Source organism: Argentina anserina, chromosome 1 (genome assembly GCF_933775445.1).
Source record: "Argentina anserina chromosome 1, drPotAnse1.1, whole genome shotgun sequence".
Classification (NCBI taxonomy): Eukaryota; Viridiplantae; Streptophyta; class Magnoliopsida; order Rosales; family Rosaceae; genus Argentina; species Argentina anserina.
In genome coordinates, this window is record NC_065872.1 from 12814576 (window position 1) to 12831802 (window position 17227).

The 17227-nt window shown below is 39.9% G+C and overlaps 2 protein-coding genes across 4 annotated transcripts; both read right to left on the bottom strand.

The window, feature by feature from the left end:
- Positions 1–912: 912 nt before the first annotated feature.
- LOC126785061 (aspartic proteinase-like protein 1) lies at positions 913–5291 on the bottom strand. Of its 2 annotated transcripts, none has more exons than XM_050510646.1 (10): positions 4858–5291; positions 4636–4774; positions 4101–4342; positions 3780–4010; positions 3404–3542; positions 3259–3329; positions 3080–3179; positions 1943–2003; positions 1764–1835; positions 913–1272 (listed from the first exon to the last, which is right to left on the bottom strand). In XM_050510646.1, exons 1-10 carry the CDS (start codon positions 5169–5171, stop codon positions 1046–1048), a joined length of 1596 nt encoding a protein of 531 aa, XP_050366603.1. In that variant the 5' UTR covers positions 5172–5291; the 3' UTR covers positions 913–1045. The 2 variants fall into 2 exon arrangements, with proteins under 2 accessions (XP_050366603.1, XP_050366611.1); XM_050510654.1 differs by having other exon boundaries at positions 4101–4379; positions 4858–5005.
- A 2241-nt stretch (positions 5292–7532) lies between these two features.
- On the bottom strand, positions 7533–16723 carry LOC126785354 (protein CELLULOSE SYNTHASE INTERACTIVE 1). 2 transcript variants are annotated; one of them, XM_050511055.1, is made up of 8 exons: positions 16536–16723; positions 16026–16168; positions 15649–15722; positions 12106–15145; positions 9357–11901; positions 8643–9097; positions 8112–8228; positions 7533–7986 (listed from the first exon to the last, which is right to left on the bottom strand). In XM_050511055.1, exons 3-8 carry the CDS (start codon positions 15657–15659, stop codon positions 7825–7827), a joined length of 6330 nt encoding a protein of 2109 aa, XP_050367012.1. In that variant the 5' UTR covers positions 15660–15722; positions 16026–16168; positions 16536–16723; the 3' UTR covers positions 7533–7824. The 2 variants fall into 2 exon arrangements, with proteins under 2 accessions (XP_050367012.1, XP_050367089.1); XM_050511132.1 differs by lacking the exon at positions 16536–16723 and adding an exon at positions 16380–16503.
- Positions 16724–17227: the final 504 nt, after the last annotated feature.

A 17227-nucleotide genomic window follows, 5' to 3' on the forward strand; every position in this document is an offset into this window, starting at 1 on the left:
AGCAATTTTCATTTTTGCTTTTTACCTTTTTATCCTCTAATTATATTAATCAATTTGATGCAAGGATCTATCCGTAACTCACAACCATTTTGGTTAGCAGAACTTGTTCTCTTTATCATATTATAGATAGATGCTACGACGGGGCAACGCTATATTTTAGTTTCATGAGTTTTGTTGAATCGATAACTTCATGATTTTTGCCAAATGCATTACATGCATGACTTGAAGCTTAATATGACCTTACCCTCTTTTACGTAGAAGGGAGCAAGAATAGTTCAATGCTTAAGATTGACCCCCACGGGATGAATCTGCCATATTAAGATATTGGATGAAACTAGTTAATATTAATATTAATAACATACCAATAGTTCCTGGTTTGTATGATAATATCTGTGTATATAGGAGCGTGATGATTGTCATTCATTCATCATATCTCGTATATTCTAAAGATGAGTTATATTCAAATAACTTAAAAGCAAATATATCATGAGCTGTCCCGTAATAAAACCGGTTGTTGCTGATAGTTTCTCCTCGGTTCCTTCTTCTCCTTCTTCCATAATCCGAGCTCGGAGAAGGAAGAGATAAGTATAACAAGTAACATCAATGAGTTAAGATGACTATATACGAGTTTAGTTCGAACTCAAAAATGTCCATGATATCAAAGACACGTAGGAGTTTTCAAATTTCAGCACTTATCCAGCCAGTAATTTAATCCGACCCATTTGTCTCTAATATCGGTTAAAATATGTGACAATCTAAATAAATCCAAATGTAAAAAAATGTGTTCAGACAGTAAAGCATGAAAATAAATGACTTGGGATACTGATGATCAAAATTAAGGAATTATATATTAATATTGATAAAGCAAAACCTAAATACAATGCATGTCTCAACAAGCCCCAACTAGATAGAGAGAAACCGATTCTAATTGATTAAGAACAGCTCTAACCATTTCAGGGTGGAAAGTGAAAATAAAGAGAACAAAAACACAGCATTTACATGGACGACTACATAGATGACTGAAGGGTGGGGTGGTGGTAATCTCCTAGAAGACGAAGACGATATGAAATAATACTATTAGAGCCATCCATCTCAAAAAACAAAACTTTGACCGACTATATGCAGCTGATGCTTTCGGTGGAGCTCTTCCAGCAACAGCAGGAGCAAACCCACCAGGACTGCTCTGCTGCTCAGTTGTCGGCAATGGATTTGGCGGTGTGCCCTTTGGAGAAGGTGTAAGGGGCATACTCTTAGCATCATCAAAATCTTGACCTGCAATGTGTATTGGTAACAAATAAAGATAAAATTTCTACATCAACAATTTGACAGCCATACCAAAGAATTGAAGTTTACAGTATCCCACATCCTAATCCAGCAACTTAACTAAATCTACATCTAGCAATCACAAAACAAAAGGTATGCCAGAGTACAAACGACTTTCAAGACAAACATATGACATTTCACACATTATATGTACTTTGACTTATCAAGTTTAAAATGTACTTATTGGGAATAACTTTTTCCTTTATTATATTTTACTTTTCCTAGGATAATTAGTAATGTCTAGAATAGATTCTACCAACTGAACCTTAAATTTATGCCTCTTTTCTGGAAGTAATTATTCTTCATTAGATTTTAGTTTTCCTCATCTCTACATTAATAACACAAGGATAACCAATAACATACACATAAGAACCAACTGTAAGCAACAAGAAAGTTAGTGGAAATCATCCAGAGTAACAAAAGACAGTCACAGAACCTACATTTTGAGCGAGACCAGCCTAGCTTCATATTTTCCCTATCAAATACTGTCCGGTATCCGGTCATGAAGTTCTCTGCACAAGAAAATTCTTTTAAATGATGAAAATCTGACAGGAAAAAGTGGAAGCATGAAAAGTAAAAGAACTCAACATCTAAATTCTAAGAGATCATTCATGCTTACGTCCAATCGTTCCACTATCACCATCTGCTGGCTGTATGGCTAAACAAAATCCGACAACACCCTACATCAGGAAGCCTAAATTGTGAGATTTATCTGCAGTTGTCACCTTTAAAGGATAAAGTAACTGTTCTAAATGAAATCATCATAGATGCAGATTGAGCAAAATATACTAAAAAGCAGCACCACTGATAAATATCCACTAATGTATAGAAAAGAATTCAGCAACTGCAAAATCTAAAGACTTGGATAGTCTGGTTAAGAAGAACAAATTTTTATCCAATCAGGTTCATTGTGCTTATTATGGTCCAATATCTATGTAAAGACACAGTAAAGTTTTAAATCCGTCTTTCAAGCCCAAAGCAAGCATAGGCCTGTTAAGACTCAAGATAGTTGCTTACCCACATCCTAAAGCTCAAGCTTTCAGAAATAGTTTATCAGCCAGCTTATTGAATCAAAGCAAGAAATGTTTGGTCTAAAACCCAACAATGCCAACCTACCGGAGTATTAGAATTTCATATGCGTGACTCTACCCTCTAATGGTTGAATAATTGCTTGCGTACATGCAAAAGCTTTAGCTTCAAGAAATATTGGTCAAAAATAAAAAACAAAAGAAAGACAAGAAAAAGAAACCATACTGATAACAATTATATAATCAGTCAGCAGTACTACTTCGAAACCCTGCTAGGAAGTAATAATCAAACATGTACACCTCATTAATTCTACCACCAACTGACTGCTATAGATAAGTACATTCATGAGGCTCAAGTTTTATGGCTGAAAGATATGATACGATCATCTTAAAAGTTAAAAGCAAAACATACGTTTCCTTTCTTAAGACTATTGATAAAGAAATTAAATGGTCTCCTCTTATAATAATTTAAATAGTCATACTACAATCATGAAAAATTATATCTAACTGTCAATACTACAAAAATACTGTTTTGAATCGATAGAGTCCCATAAATTACCAGTCTGGTCTAGATAAATTATATATTTTATCATGAAAGTGAGTAAACACTTTTCTTTTCTAGATTTTGTATGTAGCCTGAATAAAATCAGTGAGCTATTCATATGATGCCATACAAAGCAGCTTATGTAGCTTCATATCCACATAAGCTCGTAAGTGAAGTTACCTACCTGATTCCCATGTATTGGAAAAATGGGGTCGTTGACCACAAGGCTATTGTTTGCCAGGAACATAAGCGTCATGGAAGGCACTTTCAGCAAATCTTGAGAACTATAACAGAAAAGAGTACAGCAATAAATTTGGGTGAGCTTGGGAATCTCTTGGAACTTATGATTTCATTAATAATTACCTGGTTTTATAGCAGTACTTCCAAGGAACTCCTTCAAAACTCGTGATTGTGGCATTCACTCTCTTGTCAAACTATCAAAAAATGACAACAGTCTCAGGGATGCACATAACAAAAATAGAGGTTAAATTTTTATGGAAATATGTACCTCCACTACAATTTTATCATACACTACTTCTGGAAGAAACGTGAATGATGTCCCACTATCAATCAATGCCCTGAAGCTTGTCTGCTTAAGACAAGTGTTTCCAACACAACATGCCTCCACACCAACAACGTAGGTTTCACTACAACAATCAATTCAACAATAGAAGCTTCAGTATCTATAGGATTATGTTAAGCTCAACCGAGTGATCTAAATAAGCAATATTGTATACTCTTAAGCAAGAATTTCCAATACAACATGCTTCCCCACTACAACATATGCTAGAACAATGGTGCAGGATTCTTAGCTTCACAAATCACAAGTGTACCATTAATCAACACAGGCTTAAATTAATTAGAAGTCAGCAGACAGTACATACTAGTTTCCGTTTGAGGGCAAGAAGGATGTAGAGTGTTGAGTATTTGGTCCCTGGTCGCCAAAAAATATTCTTCCCCCAAACCCTTCCTCGTCAATGCACATAGAGAAAGAGTTTTTGATCAGTCCTGCTTTAGCAAGAAAACTAGGAACTGAAATATCTCCAAGTCCTAACCCCATAAGACCATCAGGAGCAATGCCTTCCAGGTACCCACCACTTTGTTTCATACCGCATCTGCATTGATCAAACATTGATGGCAATAAGCATATTTCTAAATCTTATCGTCAGAATCATTTTTCACAACTGGTTTCAAAAAATACACACCCTACAATCACAGGTGCCCGAATAGAACTTTTTGATACACCAGTACCCACAGCTACAAGATGTAATATATCCTCCACAAGCAATCCAGAACTCGATGTATTTTCCGACAAATACTCAACACTATAAGGGCACGGCTGCTTGGCGCCCTTGCAGTTTGGACCAGCTGTACACAACTCATGGCTGCAAGATACATGCTCGCTGGTGTTTGAGCCAGACGGACTATACTCATTCAAATCTCTATCCTGCATAATAAATGCCCCCGTGTATACGAAGGAGCACCTGCCAATCAATTACTTGAAATAAGTGCTAAACTTGTTAACCGAGTCTTAGCATACACTGAGCAAATTATTTGTGGACCTTCCACACATAGGATTCCCTTATCATTTGTCATGAGGGCCCTAAACTCTTTACCTAATTCAGACTTTTTCGGTTGAAACAGACTTATTAGAGTCAGTTTTACTAATCTAAAAAAAGGCAAGAATAGCGAATATTAAAACGAATTGGAATCATGCTAACTATTCGAAAGGTGGCCTACCAGAGTAGCATAGTGAGAGGCTGATAGAGGAGCACATTGTAGGCAATCACAAGGCACCCAAAGGAGATCACTTCCGGTATCCAACGCCACCAGAAACGACACATTCGGCGTGCCGATATCGATCCACGTGTAATGCAACCTACCAAAACCAACACACGAATTTCATGATCACACAAAAGGCAAGAAATGAGGTTGAAGAGAGACAGAGAGAAAGAGACGCACCAGCCGAAGTCATTGCCGAGCGACGCCGTGCTGCTACCTTCGGAGGGGAAGAGGAGCTGAGACCGGCGACCGGAGCCGCCACCGCCGCCGAGCTTCATTTTCTGGCGCTGGAAGTCGGAGTTGGCGAGGAGGTGGTAGTGGTCCATGGAGTTTCTCTGCGGCCAGAGCTTGGAGTCGCCGGAGCTGCGGGAGGACTTGAGAGCCTTGGCCTCGTCGGAGAAGCGGTGGATGAGGCGGGAGGAGAGCGTAACCGCCGCCGCATTGTGGAGGAGGAAGGAGAAGAGTAGGAGGAGGAGAGATCGGTGAGCCGCCATGGCGACTCTGCAGTGAGAGAAGCTCAGAGTGAGAGTAAGATCTAGAGAGAGAGAGAGAGAGAGAGACAGTGATTTGAATCGAAAGGAGAAAGGTAAAGTTGGAGAGGGATGAAGAAGAAGAGAGAGAGAGAGGGTAAATACGCGGCCTCTGGGAACGCTAAAAGGTAAAGTGAGTTTATTAAACTATTGAGGTTTAAATTAATTAAGTGAACGGATAAAAACGACGTAGTTTGAGAAGAGGAACGTTGGGTCTGACACTTTGGAGGGGGTTGGGACAGCTGGTTTGGCTCCATCCGGCGTTTATTTTCCAATTTGAATTTTGGGTTTTCTTTTAAAATTGGGCAAGTCATTTTCAAAGTGTTTCATCACTTTTGGATCTAGATACAATGCACACATTTGAATTTTTTCGTCTAATGTTGCGAATATATTACATACATATTAATGTTGATGTAGTTTTTTTTTGAGAAAAATAAAATATATATCACTAAGAAAATATTATAAGAGATGAACACTCGGCGGTGGAACAATATGCTCCATACTCCATCTGATCGACAATGCCAGTCGCATGACTATCGCAAAAAAAAACAATAAACATGAGTCAAGCATGCTCAATTCTGAACCAATCAAACTAATTCCAAAAATAGTCGATAGCCTACTCGCCGTCAATCTCAAAAAGAGAACCGCTCCAATAGTATCACATAGCAAAACCTTCGGCATATTTGCAGAGACACCCTTTTCAATTACATTGACACCTAGAAATAACCGACTTTTAGATAATTCATAGAGATGATATGCACCATAAACATTTGCACTCAACGACACAACCAAACTCTACCAAAAACTCAAACCCTCGCTCAAAGAGGAGGGATGACACAACCACTTAAACCTAAAATATAAAATAAAACTAGACCTGGGTCAAAAAACCCAAGCCCAAAAGGCCCAGGCCCACCTTCCATGAATCTGTAGCAAACACCGTGCCCTGTAGTACCAGATCTTTGTCGCCTTCCAATCACACAATCGCCCCTCGCCGATGTCAACCACCCCTAACAAAACTCTGACCATGTTCGTGCCCCATATGTACCTCCCTACCGTCCAAATTCAACCCAACGACGCAGCATGAATATCAGACCCGGAGACAATCCGGGTAAACCATCACCATCATCGTTGCACCTCTTACCAAAGCTCCACACAAACTCCAACTCCACCCGGCTGACACAACCTTAATCTTCATCACTGTCGAACCGCTGATGCAAATGAAAGCCAAACAAAACACTGATTGCACCAGCAATGCCGACATCCTCCACAAGCTAGGCCCCCATGGACCTATATAGCATGGATACGAGAGAAACTAGGTATGTTTGTATCGTACTCGTGTCGGATACGAGTACGGTCTGGATACGCCATATACATGTATCCATAGATGACAAAACGTATCATGACTATGCATTGCAAAGTCAACCTAGAAGATACGGTTTGGATACGATTTGGATACGTTTTAGGGTATAATTGTTATTTTAACGTTAAAAATCAATAAAACCTAATCTATAACCATTCAGTTGCACATTCTCTCCATCTGCAATGCTAGATACCAAGAGTTGAACCCAATCATGTTTAGTACTTCTTATCTTCAATATGGCTTGAACTTATTAAGTAGTTAATTCATGGACTTATGTTTATTGTAAAATTGATGGGATTTAGGTGTCCTAAATTTCTAATGACTTGTTTTCATCAAATTCTAGATTTTATTATATATATATATATATATTACAAAACGTATCTAAAACGCTACATACTTGAAAAAAATGAATCTTCGTATCATGTCGTACCCGTATCTGTGTCCTGTATCCGTACTTGTGCATCATAGCTATGGACCCGCCACAACTCTCGTCCAACAGCAACATCGAAGGACGCGATGTTGGAAGGAAAACAAATTTTTTTCCTAAACCCTAGAGCACCCTGTTTTCTCGAAGCTCTCAGAGACCAAACTTCATATTGTTCACACATGCAAATATTAACTTGTAATGATAGAGGCACTATGACAACGGGTGACCAATAAGAGATGTCATCTGAATGAAACTTATCCGTTAACTCTAAATCCTAAACTCTTGCATGTAATCCGAGGGTGTAAAATTTATTTTGTTCTTTTGAAATAGTTAAAAAATTATTTTTAAGGTTGTGTTTTGTTTTCAACCATTATATACCTACGGGTGAGCATAAATTACTATTGAACAGATGAATGCCATTATCTCTAACTATAACAATCTACGACGTGGAAAGTCTTGAGCCTAGCCAGAAGAGAACTATGTGCGAGAAAAGGGTACAGAATGCAACAAAATATATGGAAATTGGTGGAATTATAAATTCAATGATGTTTGTGAACAAATTTTACAAGGCATAAAAGCAACTTTATTATTTCCTCTTCAACATTGACAAGCACGCGAAAATCAATAGTAATGGTTACAAAAGAATACATTCACAAATGACTACATAATGTTCTGTTGACAAACGAAACAAAAAATATATATATCAAAATCTTTGGGATGCTATGTACACTGACTTATAAATACTCCAGAATGAACAGAAGCCAAAAAAAAAAATTCCCGTTTCAAACAAGACTTCGCCCTATCGATTCAATTCGAAGAATGGCAAAACTTCAACACTGTTCGTTACTTGTTACTTTGTTAGACCACTGGAATTCTATTTCTAAATTCCGTGATGGTCCACTTTTGCTTTCCGGCAATAGTGTATACTCCCCAGCAACTGCTCCTAGCATTACCACTCGATCAATCTGGATAGTAACCTTCCCAAATGAACTCTGCCACATATATCAACAACAAAAAACTTGGTCACTAGGTCGAAAAGAAAACAACGAAAGAGAAACATCTTCTCTTTGATAAAGGGAAGTGTCAAATTCTCAAAGGTAATTTGTTGTTCACTAACCTTTCCCATCTTGCTCTTGTTCTTGCAAGATATGTGGAGCTTCTGGCCTTTAGGGGGACTCTCAAAGGACCATGAAAAGCTCTCATCCCATTCCGGATTAGGGCCCGTTGAAACAATCTGTAAATTCAGAGGTTCATGACAATAAGTTAAAATGGCACTGCCATCAAATCAAAATATCAGTATGAACTTTGAATAGAGAACAAACAAGATGTGCATGTGATCCCACAAGCATGAAGATCAATTTGCAATAACTAAATGAGATGTTATCATAAATAAAACTGGATATCAGTTGAATCCTATAAATCCAATTCTAATGGATTAAGTTAGTTATATGAAGCAAATTTAATCATTATTCTTTTGCAGACGCCTAAACAAATACAAACCTCATCTATATGGTCTCATGGTCAAGCTTTCTATTTGCATATACGTAAATTAATAATTCAGAATAAGACTGTCCAAAAGAAAATTTGGAAGTCGGAAGTCGTAACTAAGGAAAAATATAAGGAATTGAGAAATAGAACAGCATTGTACCTTGGTTTGCCTAGGTGGAGTGTTGCCAAGTGTAAGTTTACAAAATACACTGGGGTTTCCCACTGACTGCTTCATATTATTTCCACGCTTGATTATGACCACCAATGTCCCCGGCAAACATTGTAATAAAAATTCTGTTTTCTCTTGAAATCGAGGCGGGCCAGACTGAATTAAGTATTGCAGCAAAGGAATTGCATCAGCAGCAGCAATTGATTGAGCCCTAGACACTTCAGCTGGGCATGCTGACCAAGCTTGCCTTAGAAGAAACAGTGCATCCAATGCAGCTTCCTGAGTTGCCTCGGATCCTGTCTTGAGGGATGTCACTAGATGAGGAATGCTTAAAGTTGCAGGCTCTGTGGCTCTCAAACGTGGGAAATTGCTAAAAAGAGAATTCAGAGCCTTCAGATACTCCTCGTTCACAGTTCCAGTCGCCCATAAATCCTTCTCAATAGCAGCTACAAGACCAAAACAATTTGTAAGATGCTTCGAAAGTATAGCTCCAAGGGTGAGGTGAGGTGATAAGAAACCTTACACCTCCAATTCTATCAAATCAAACTTCTTGAAGTTAACTATACAATAACTCAAAACCGATCGATATTATAGGATTGAAGTTCAAGGGGTTCTTGGTGCATAGCATCACATTGAGGGCAAAACAAATCACAATCCAAACAGTATTTTCATCAACATAATTAAGCAAAGTCTGCATTAACTCACCGGTGATGGCCCTTACTGTCTCACTAGAAGCATACTCTTGAATGGTGTTATTTGAAAAGAGAAGTTTAATAAACATTGCAGCCTGAATGGACGTATCTGGATCACTTGAACCAATCAGATCCAACACAACTTGAACACCACCAGCCTCAGCAACTGCTCTTTTATTAGACCGACTGTACATCACAAGGTTTTGCAAAGCACATATTGCTACAACTTTCATTTCTTCAGTAGGTTGGTCTTCAAGCACATTTACCAGCGCACGACAAGCTGACACAGCATCAGTACTTCGGGCAAGCCCCTCATTCTGGAATAAGTCACCAAGAGCTAGAGTTGCTAGCAACCTTGCCTGCTGAGCTTGGGTTTGTGGATCCAAGAGGTACTGAGACAATGGTAAAATGGCCGCCTTGGTAACCTTAGTTTCTCTGATCTTCACATTATTCAACAAGACTTCCAACAGCCTTGCAGCTGTTTCTTCACACTGATGAGATCTGAGGAGGTCCAAAAGAGCCTCTATGGCACCACTTTCAGCCATTGCTTCCGCACTGGTTGCATCATCGCTTTCCAGTACCAGAAGAGCATTCAGTGCACCAACTACGGTGCCTTCTGATCCAGACCGAAGCAACCTTACCAACACAGCTACTGGCACTTCTAAATAAAATTCAGAACTGAATTGCAGGATGCTTGATAAAACAGAAGCAGCTGATTCCCACAAGGTATTTGGAAGTGATGGGTCTGATAGCAATATCACCTTGGACAGCTCAGTGACACCACCCTCTTTAGCAATTTCATTCGGCCATGTTAGTGCAATACTGACAAGTGCCTTCACAGCTCTTTGCTGCAATATATGTATACCAGAGCCAAGGACCCGAATGAGAGGACCAATCACTTGCTGTATCACTGTATCCTTTTGCAGATGTTCTTCAAAGAGTAAATGTGATAAAAGCTCAGCCGCTAATTGTTGAACTGCAGGAGCCGGAGAATCAAGTAGTGGAATAAGTGGTTCAATAGCCTGGTGGGATGTCAACCTATAATCAGCACGACACTGTGGATGCTCCAAAATATTGACAAGAACCTGTAATGAACTGTGCTGCCCATCAGGTCCAAATTCTGGTCTAGTTAGAAGCTGGAAAAGTGGCTCAACCACTTTTGAAGCAGAAGGTCCCTTAGCAATGCTTGCATTGTTGGTCAGTATCCGGAGCAATTCTGCAAAAGCAGCACAGAGAAAATCGGGTGCTTCGTGGAGGATGTCAAGTATGCTTTCAATAACACCAGCTTTCACCATCTCCGATTTACAAGCAGGCCTATCTTTCCCTAATTTCACCAGAGCTCTCGAAATAGCTTCATGAAGCAAGTAATTCTTACCATAGAGAAGACCAACAAGAGGAATTACTGCACCATGAGCGGCAACGAGTTCACCCAGTTGCTCATCATCAACAAGTTTATCCAAGGCACGGACAATTGAATGTTGTGCCGGGCTGAACTCGGTAACAAGAAGAGACACCAGAGGCTCAACACATCGAGCTGCAGCCATTGTTGACCTGATTCTCGTATTTCCAAATAGAACACAACACAACTCGGCAGCATCCCCTTTCAGCTCCATCGAACAATTTGATGAAAGAATCCTGCAAAGAACATCTATTGCATTCATTTCAACATCTGCAACTGCTAAGGCTCTTGATGGATTTTCACTAAGCAGCCTAACCAATGCCGCAATTGCAGCATGCTGCTCCTTCTCAGAACCAGTATTAAGAATCTCCACCAAGGGTTGGACAGACTGTCGAGCACTTTCTGCATTCCTTATATGGTCAGCAGAGAATAAGCTTTCCAATGCTTTAGCAGCACTGTACCTTGAAGCTCTTCCACCTAACCGTAAAACTGCCACAAGTTGACTGACAGCACCGAATGCAGATTCGTGTTTCCTTATTTCAGCACTACCAAATAGTAGACCCAACAGATCTGTAGCAGCTTCTTCTGTTGCATCTTGTGGACCAAGTGAAAGATACTTGGTCAACGCTTCCAGAGCTCCTGATTCTACCATAACTATTTTATTTGATGAGCAATCCTTTGCAAGCTGAGTAAGAAACCCAAGTGCCAAAAATGGTGCTCCAGGACGATCTGGAATTGGTTTGAGAAGATCAACAAGTGCAGGTATTGCTTTCCTAGAAGTAGCACCAACCCTTATATCTTCAACCCTGAACAGCCTCTCTAGAACAACTTGCTCAGGGTAACGCACTAAACCAAATTCTTCTGACAACTCCAAGAGGTCACTAATATCAGCATCGGCACATCCCAGTAGCGAGATAAGTCCGTTGGCTGCTCCGGAATTTGCAACAGATAAAAGAGTCCCCCTGCTACCATTACAGACTAAGCTAGCCATTGCTTGTGCAGCAAAGTATCTGTCGACTAATTCCTCTGACTTCAACCAATTCGCAAGTACAGGTATGGATTTCATGGTTGCATGTGCCCGTATGATGTCTCTGTCTTGAAACAAGATTGCCAGCAGCATAGTGCAAATCCATATGCTGCTATCTTCTTTGAAATCAATCTGCATACATTGCACAAAGGAGTAAACCAATGTAAGGTACTCAGAGAATAATTGTAGTCATCTCCCAATTTATCATGAACAAGCAAATTAAAAGAGATCAATATTTTCTTAGCAAGACTGTTCCACAAAAATGACCGATTGTAGATTAGTTTCCTTTTTCCTTAGTGAGTGAAAACAAGTAGATTAAACAAGATTGCTGATTACCTGAGAGTAATTGGAAAAACAATATGAGATCCTGTCATTGAGGACTTCCACAGCACCAGCCTCCATAATGGCAATTTTGCATTTATCATCATGACAAGCAAGAACAGAGAGTAGCCATACAGCTATATTCACACCATCAATGACTCCTGTGCTTGATGAAGATCCATCATCCTTTAATTCTTCTTTCATATGTAAATCAATACTGATATAGTCCTTTTCACCATCCCCAATATATCCCGAAAAGTTCAGCATTGCAACGAGAGATTGAATGAGATGGGTACATAAGTTTGATTCACTAAGATCTTCTACAACTCTCTGATGACTAACTTTCGCAGCACAGATAAGGAGTGCGGCACCTCCAATCTTGACCTTTGAGTTTGATGAATTGATCACCCTTTTGGCAATAGATGGTACACATCTTGAGGCAGTGGCAACAGTGTCTCCCAGTACAACAGGTTGATCTCTGCAAAGTCTTGCTAATATTTCAATAGCTTTATCCTGCAACAAGGGTGTTGCATCCGCAATGGATAAAACTATAGGGGTTATGCTTTTCGGAAATTCAGCTAAAACTGCCCATGCTGGTTTTTTCTCTCCACTTGCTCGTTCCGACCTGGACAGAATAGCAAGTGCCTCAAGTGCTTCCGAAATGGCAGATCCATGATTAGCAGATTCTAGAAATGAAACTAATGCAAGAACTGTTCCAGCACGATTCATGCATTCAGTCAAGGCATGGTCGATTTGGCGAGAGTGGAGCAGGCGAGCAATGGCTGCTGCCGCATGGGTCTTTCCAGAGACTGTACCATCAAGCAGAACTCTAGTAGCTGGGATAACAATGTCTTCAGCCACTGCTGTTTCTGAGACTTCGCTGTCCAAAATAAGGTTAGCCAAAGCACATGTTGCTGGCTCTGCCACTTCCAGAACCGAAGAGTTAGCGAGCAGAACCAATGGAGATAATACATCTCTAGCAACAGAAGCCACATCCCGGTTCTCTTTAATGGAAAGGAATATTGCTGCCAGGCAATGTGATGCCTCTGCAAGGATATTACCAGACTCAACATTAAGCAACTTGATAGCAGAGCAAAGAGTTTTAACAGCCACACTACTTTCCCGCAAGTCCTTTCTAGCTTCAAATATTCCAGCTAAAGCTGATGCAGACTTGGCTTGAGTCTCTTCTTTATTTGAGCTTAATATTTTTATCATTGTCTCAATTGCATCATTAGCAGCACTACCTTCACGCGATATATCACTGAGAGGGACCACAGACAGCATACTTTTTAAAGCATCCAAAACATATACCTTAGATTCAGGTAGTTCACTGGTCAATAATGCAGTGAGTTGGCTGATGGTTGCTGTGTCAGATTTATGGATTAAATGGTTTAAAGTCTTTGCTGCAATTTCTTTTCCATTTGGGCTTCCATTCTTCAGAAGCCACAATAGAGCAGGAACTGCATCAGCACTTTCAACACATGCCCTTATATCTTCACTGTGATTGCATAGGTTCCGAAGGATGGATGCTGAATCTTCCTTGGCTTTTGCAGATCCCGTCTCTAGAATTTGAACAAGAGGAGGTATGCCACCAGCAGCAGTAATAGCCCACTTACTTTCATCATTCTCATTAGAAAGAAGGCAAAGGAGTGCAACTGCACATTCTTGCTGCTGTTCTGATGAAAGCCCAAGAAGTGATATCAACAACTGAACCCCTTCGCGTCCTTGAAGGGCGCGCCATAGACTTCCTTCACTATTACAAAGAGCTAGAAGAGCTCTCATAAGCTCATCCTGAACTTCATTTGTTGCCATTGTGATCAAACCAACAAGCAACCGTTTTGCTTCTGAATTGTTGAGTTTAACTGAGAGTACAGTATTCCCATACAAACTTGCAAGGGCCTCTATGGTTCGCTCCTGCACAAGAAATGGTAAGCTAGGCTTGAACTGTGAAACCAAAGTCTGCTCAATAACAACAGGATCTGATGCTCTAGTAGATTCTGCTTTGCTATCGTATATCATTAGAGCTGAAGCCAAAGCTCCTAATGTATCAGCAATTTGGGCAGGCGAAGTGCATGATTCAAGGCTTTGACCAAGACTCGAGATCACATATGACAAACCACCAGAAATATTTGCTAAAGCACACATGGCATTTTCCTGCAATGCCTGAGCATACTCACCCTGCATGAATTCTTTTGAAGGGGCTATAGTAGCATTTATCAACACAGGAATACCATTGAAGTTGGCTATCTCTCGCCTTGCTTCTTTACACTGGGCAGAAAGAGATTTAAGAGCACCTGCAGCTTCTGCTCTAACAGAAGCTTCATTGCCAGAGCTTAAAAGCTTGAGAAGCTGCTTTGTAGCCTCTGCAGCCAGAACCTTTGAACAAACAGATGCGTCTTCCATCATCATACATCCGAGAAGAAAGCACACGTTAGCTTGAGTGTTTGGCTGTCCAGTTGTGAGCAGCTTCACAAGTATATCAACTCCTCCAACTTGTAATGTTGCAGCCCAGAAACCCTCAGTGCTGGTCGATAGATTCTTTAACGCTCCCGTCAACAAGCTATTAACCAAGCTGCCAGTCTTGATCCCTTTCCTTAGTAGCTCCCAAAGCACTGGCACAACTCCTTCAGTTGAGAAAATTTTTGAACCAACATGATCCCTTGCACCACCTTGAGAAACAGCATAGATGGTCTTTGCTGCTGCAATTTGGCCCTCTGCTGAGGTGGACCTAAGTAGACCAAGCAATGGTGGAATGCACCCCCCAAGCAAGACTTTCACTCTTAGTTCATTCTCCTTACAAAGAGAACCTAAAACAGTAGCGGCTTGTATCTTAACTCCAACTGATCCTGATCGGAGAAGAGAAACAAGTACAGGAACTGCTTGCGAGTGAGATCCAACTGCACTGAAAGCGTTTTCACGAGTTCCAATCAGCTCCAGCAATTGTTTTAAGTTATACTCCTTCTCTGATACAGATGAGGAACTTTGACGCAGCTGCTCAATGCATTGGGCAACACTTGCCAATGTCCCATCTGGATCCTCCATGTTACTACGCTCTCTGTAAGCAATTGGGGTACATATTATAGTTATAGTAAGAATCATTGTCTTCTCAATATTTCAAACTGACAATCATCACTTTGACAAAATTTTGGTGAAACTTAATAAAGCTTTGGATGACGCTCAAAAGTGCATACGCTCAATGAAATTCTTGAAACTGCATTGTATTTTATTTAGTTTTCAAATAAAGGATGAAACAGATCCAATAATCAATGACACGAGATTAAGGCATGACCTTGTTCAGTAATTAATATAAAGAAAAGATAAATTAATTGCTATGAAATAAAGGCAGTATAAAGTATCAATGCGACACCAAAACAAATCAATTGAAAGGCGAACTAGTAAACTAATCCCATAAAAAGCAAAAATATTACCTCACCAGCAAAATTTGCAAGCACTACTACATGCAACAAGAACCTTAACCATGGTGAAGTGGTAAACCAATTCAAACAAGACAAAAGTAATCGGACTAACCAACAAGCTAAGTAGTTAATTTGGACTGACCTTGATCCCATTTTTATGAGTGTGTGTGGCGTTGGAGGCTCTGAATCTTGAACCTTTGAATCCCCATTTCTTTCCTGCAACCAAAAGATGAATGAAATCAATAAATTATTCAACTTTCCGTTTTTTACCTAGTCAATTCCACTGGAACACTCAAATTCAACGCTACTTAGATTTGCATCAACACTATCAATGTACACTAATCCCACTACTAGAACCATGTAGATTAGAAAGTGAAATAATAGCAGAGTGAATGGGATCTAGCGCACCCCACCTAACAACACTCTTTCACTATCTTTGTTCAACTCATTTTCAAATAGATTCACATATAGCAAATCACAAGTAATGAGTAACGAAACAAAAGGACAAATGAGGATTACCAGATCATTAGTGGCAAGGGTGCTGCCATTGCTGGCAGCAAACCTCCAACCCGCCGTGGTTGCCAGCTTTGCTAATCTTCAATCTTCACCGAAAAATCTACAAACACAGCCCTTGCCCTTCTCCAGATCTACCTCACAGCCCCCTGCAAAACACAAATGGATCAGTCCCCACACACCAAACCAATCAAAAAATCACAAGAACTCAAGCATTGACCAAAGAAAGCTACTCAGCACACAATCCAATCCAACCCAATTCACACACCACTTTCCACTTCCCAACTCATTATTCCAATTGGGTACCCAGATCAACCACAGTTCGCTCAATTCAAACCAAGATCGAGTCAAAGTCCGAACCTTTCTCAACTGGGCACTCGAATTTTCACCAAACAGACAAAACCCAACAAAGATATTGACATGACAACTCATAAAACCCAATCAAATCGAACCGGGTATCTCAATACCACCAATGCAATTGAATTAAGAGACGTAGAAAGTACTGGGCCAGCTGACCTTGAGAGAGTGAGAGATGCGGTAGCTGTTTGGTGCATACGTAAACCAAAAGCGAGCATGAGAGAGAGAGAGAGAGAGGCAGGCCACACTGAAGCAGCAACCAAACAGCTCAACAACGAAGAAGAAGCGCCCACTGTCTGAGAGAGCTGGTGATATAATTTTCTTTTTCTTTTTATTAATTAATGTTTTGTATCTTTTTGCTTCAGTTTTGGTTTTATTTGGGCGAGTTTCACGCTTCCATTAGATACTCTCACCCTTCCATCAAGCTAAGGAGAGGGAGAGAGTTGGAGATGGAGAAAGGGTGACAGCCGCACCGTCACAGTCTGATTGGGCCACCGACAATTTTTGTGCCTTCCAGGCTTCCATGGCTCCAATCAATCAATGGCTTAGGCTATGGCTATATATTCTTTTTCTTTTTAATAAAGGGTTTGTGTGGCAGTGGTTTATTAGTGAAACACAAGTATCTATAAGAAATCTCAAAATAATATTGAGAAAATCGATAAAATACATGTATTTTAACAAACACCAACCAACAAATATTGCCACTCAAATGACATAGAATCGTCATTTGAAATAACAGTAACATATTGTATGAGAAAAATATCAAACATACAACACAATTCTGCTTTGTAAATTATGGTATTGTCAGATGATATGAAAATATATTTTAGTGTAAACATCGATCATTGATT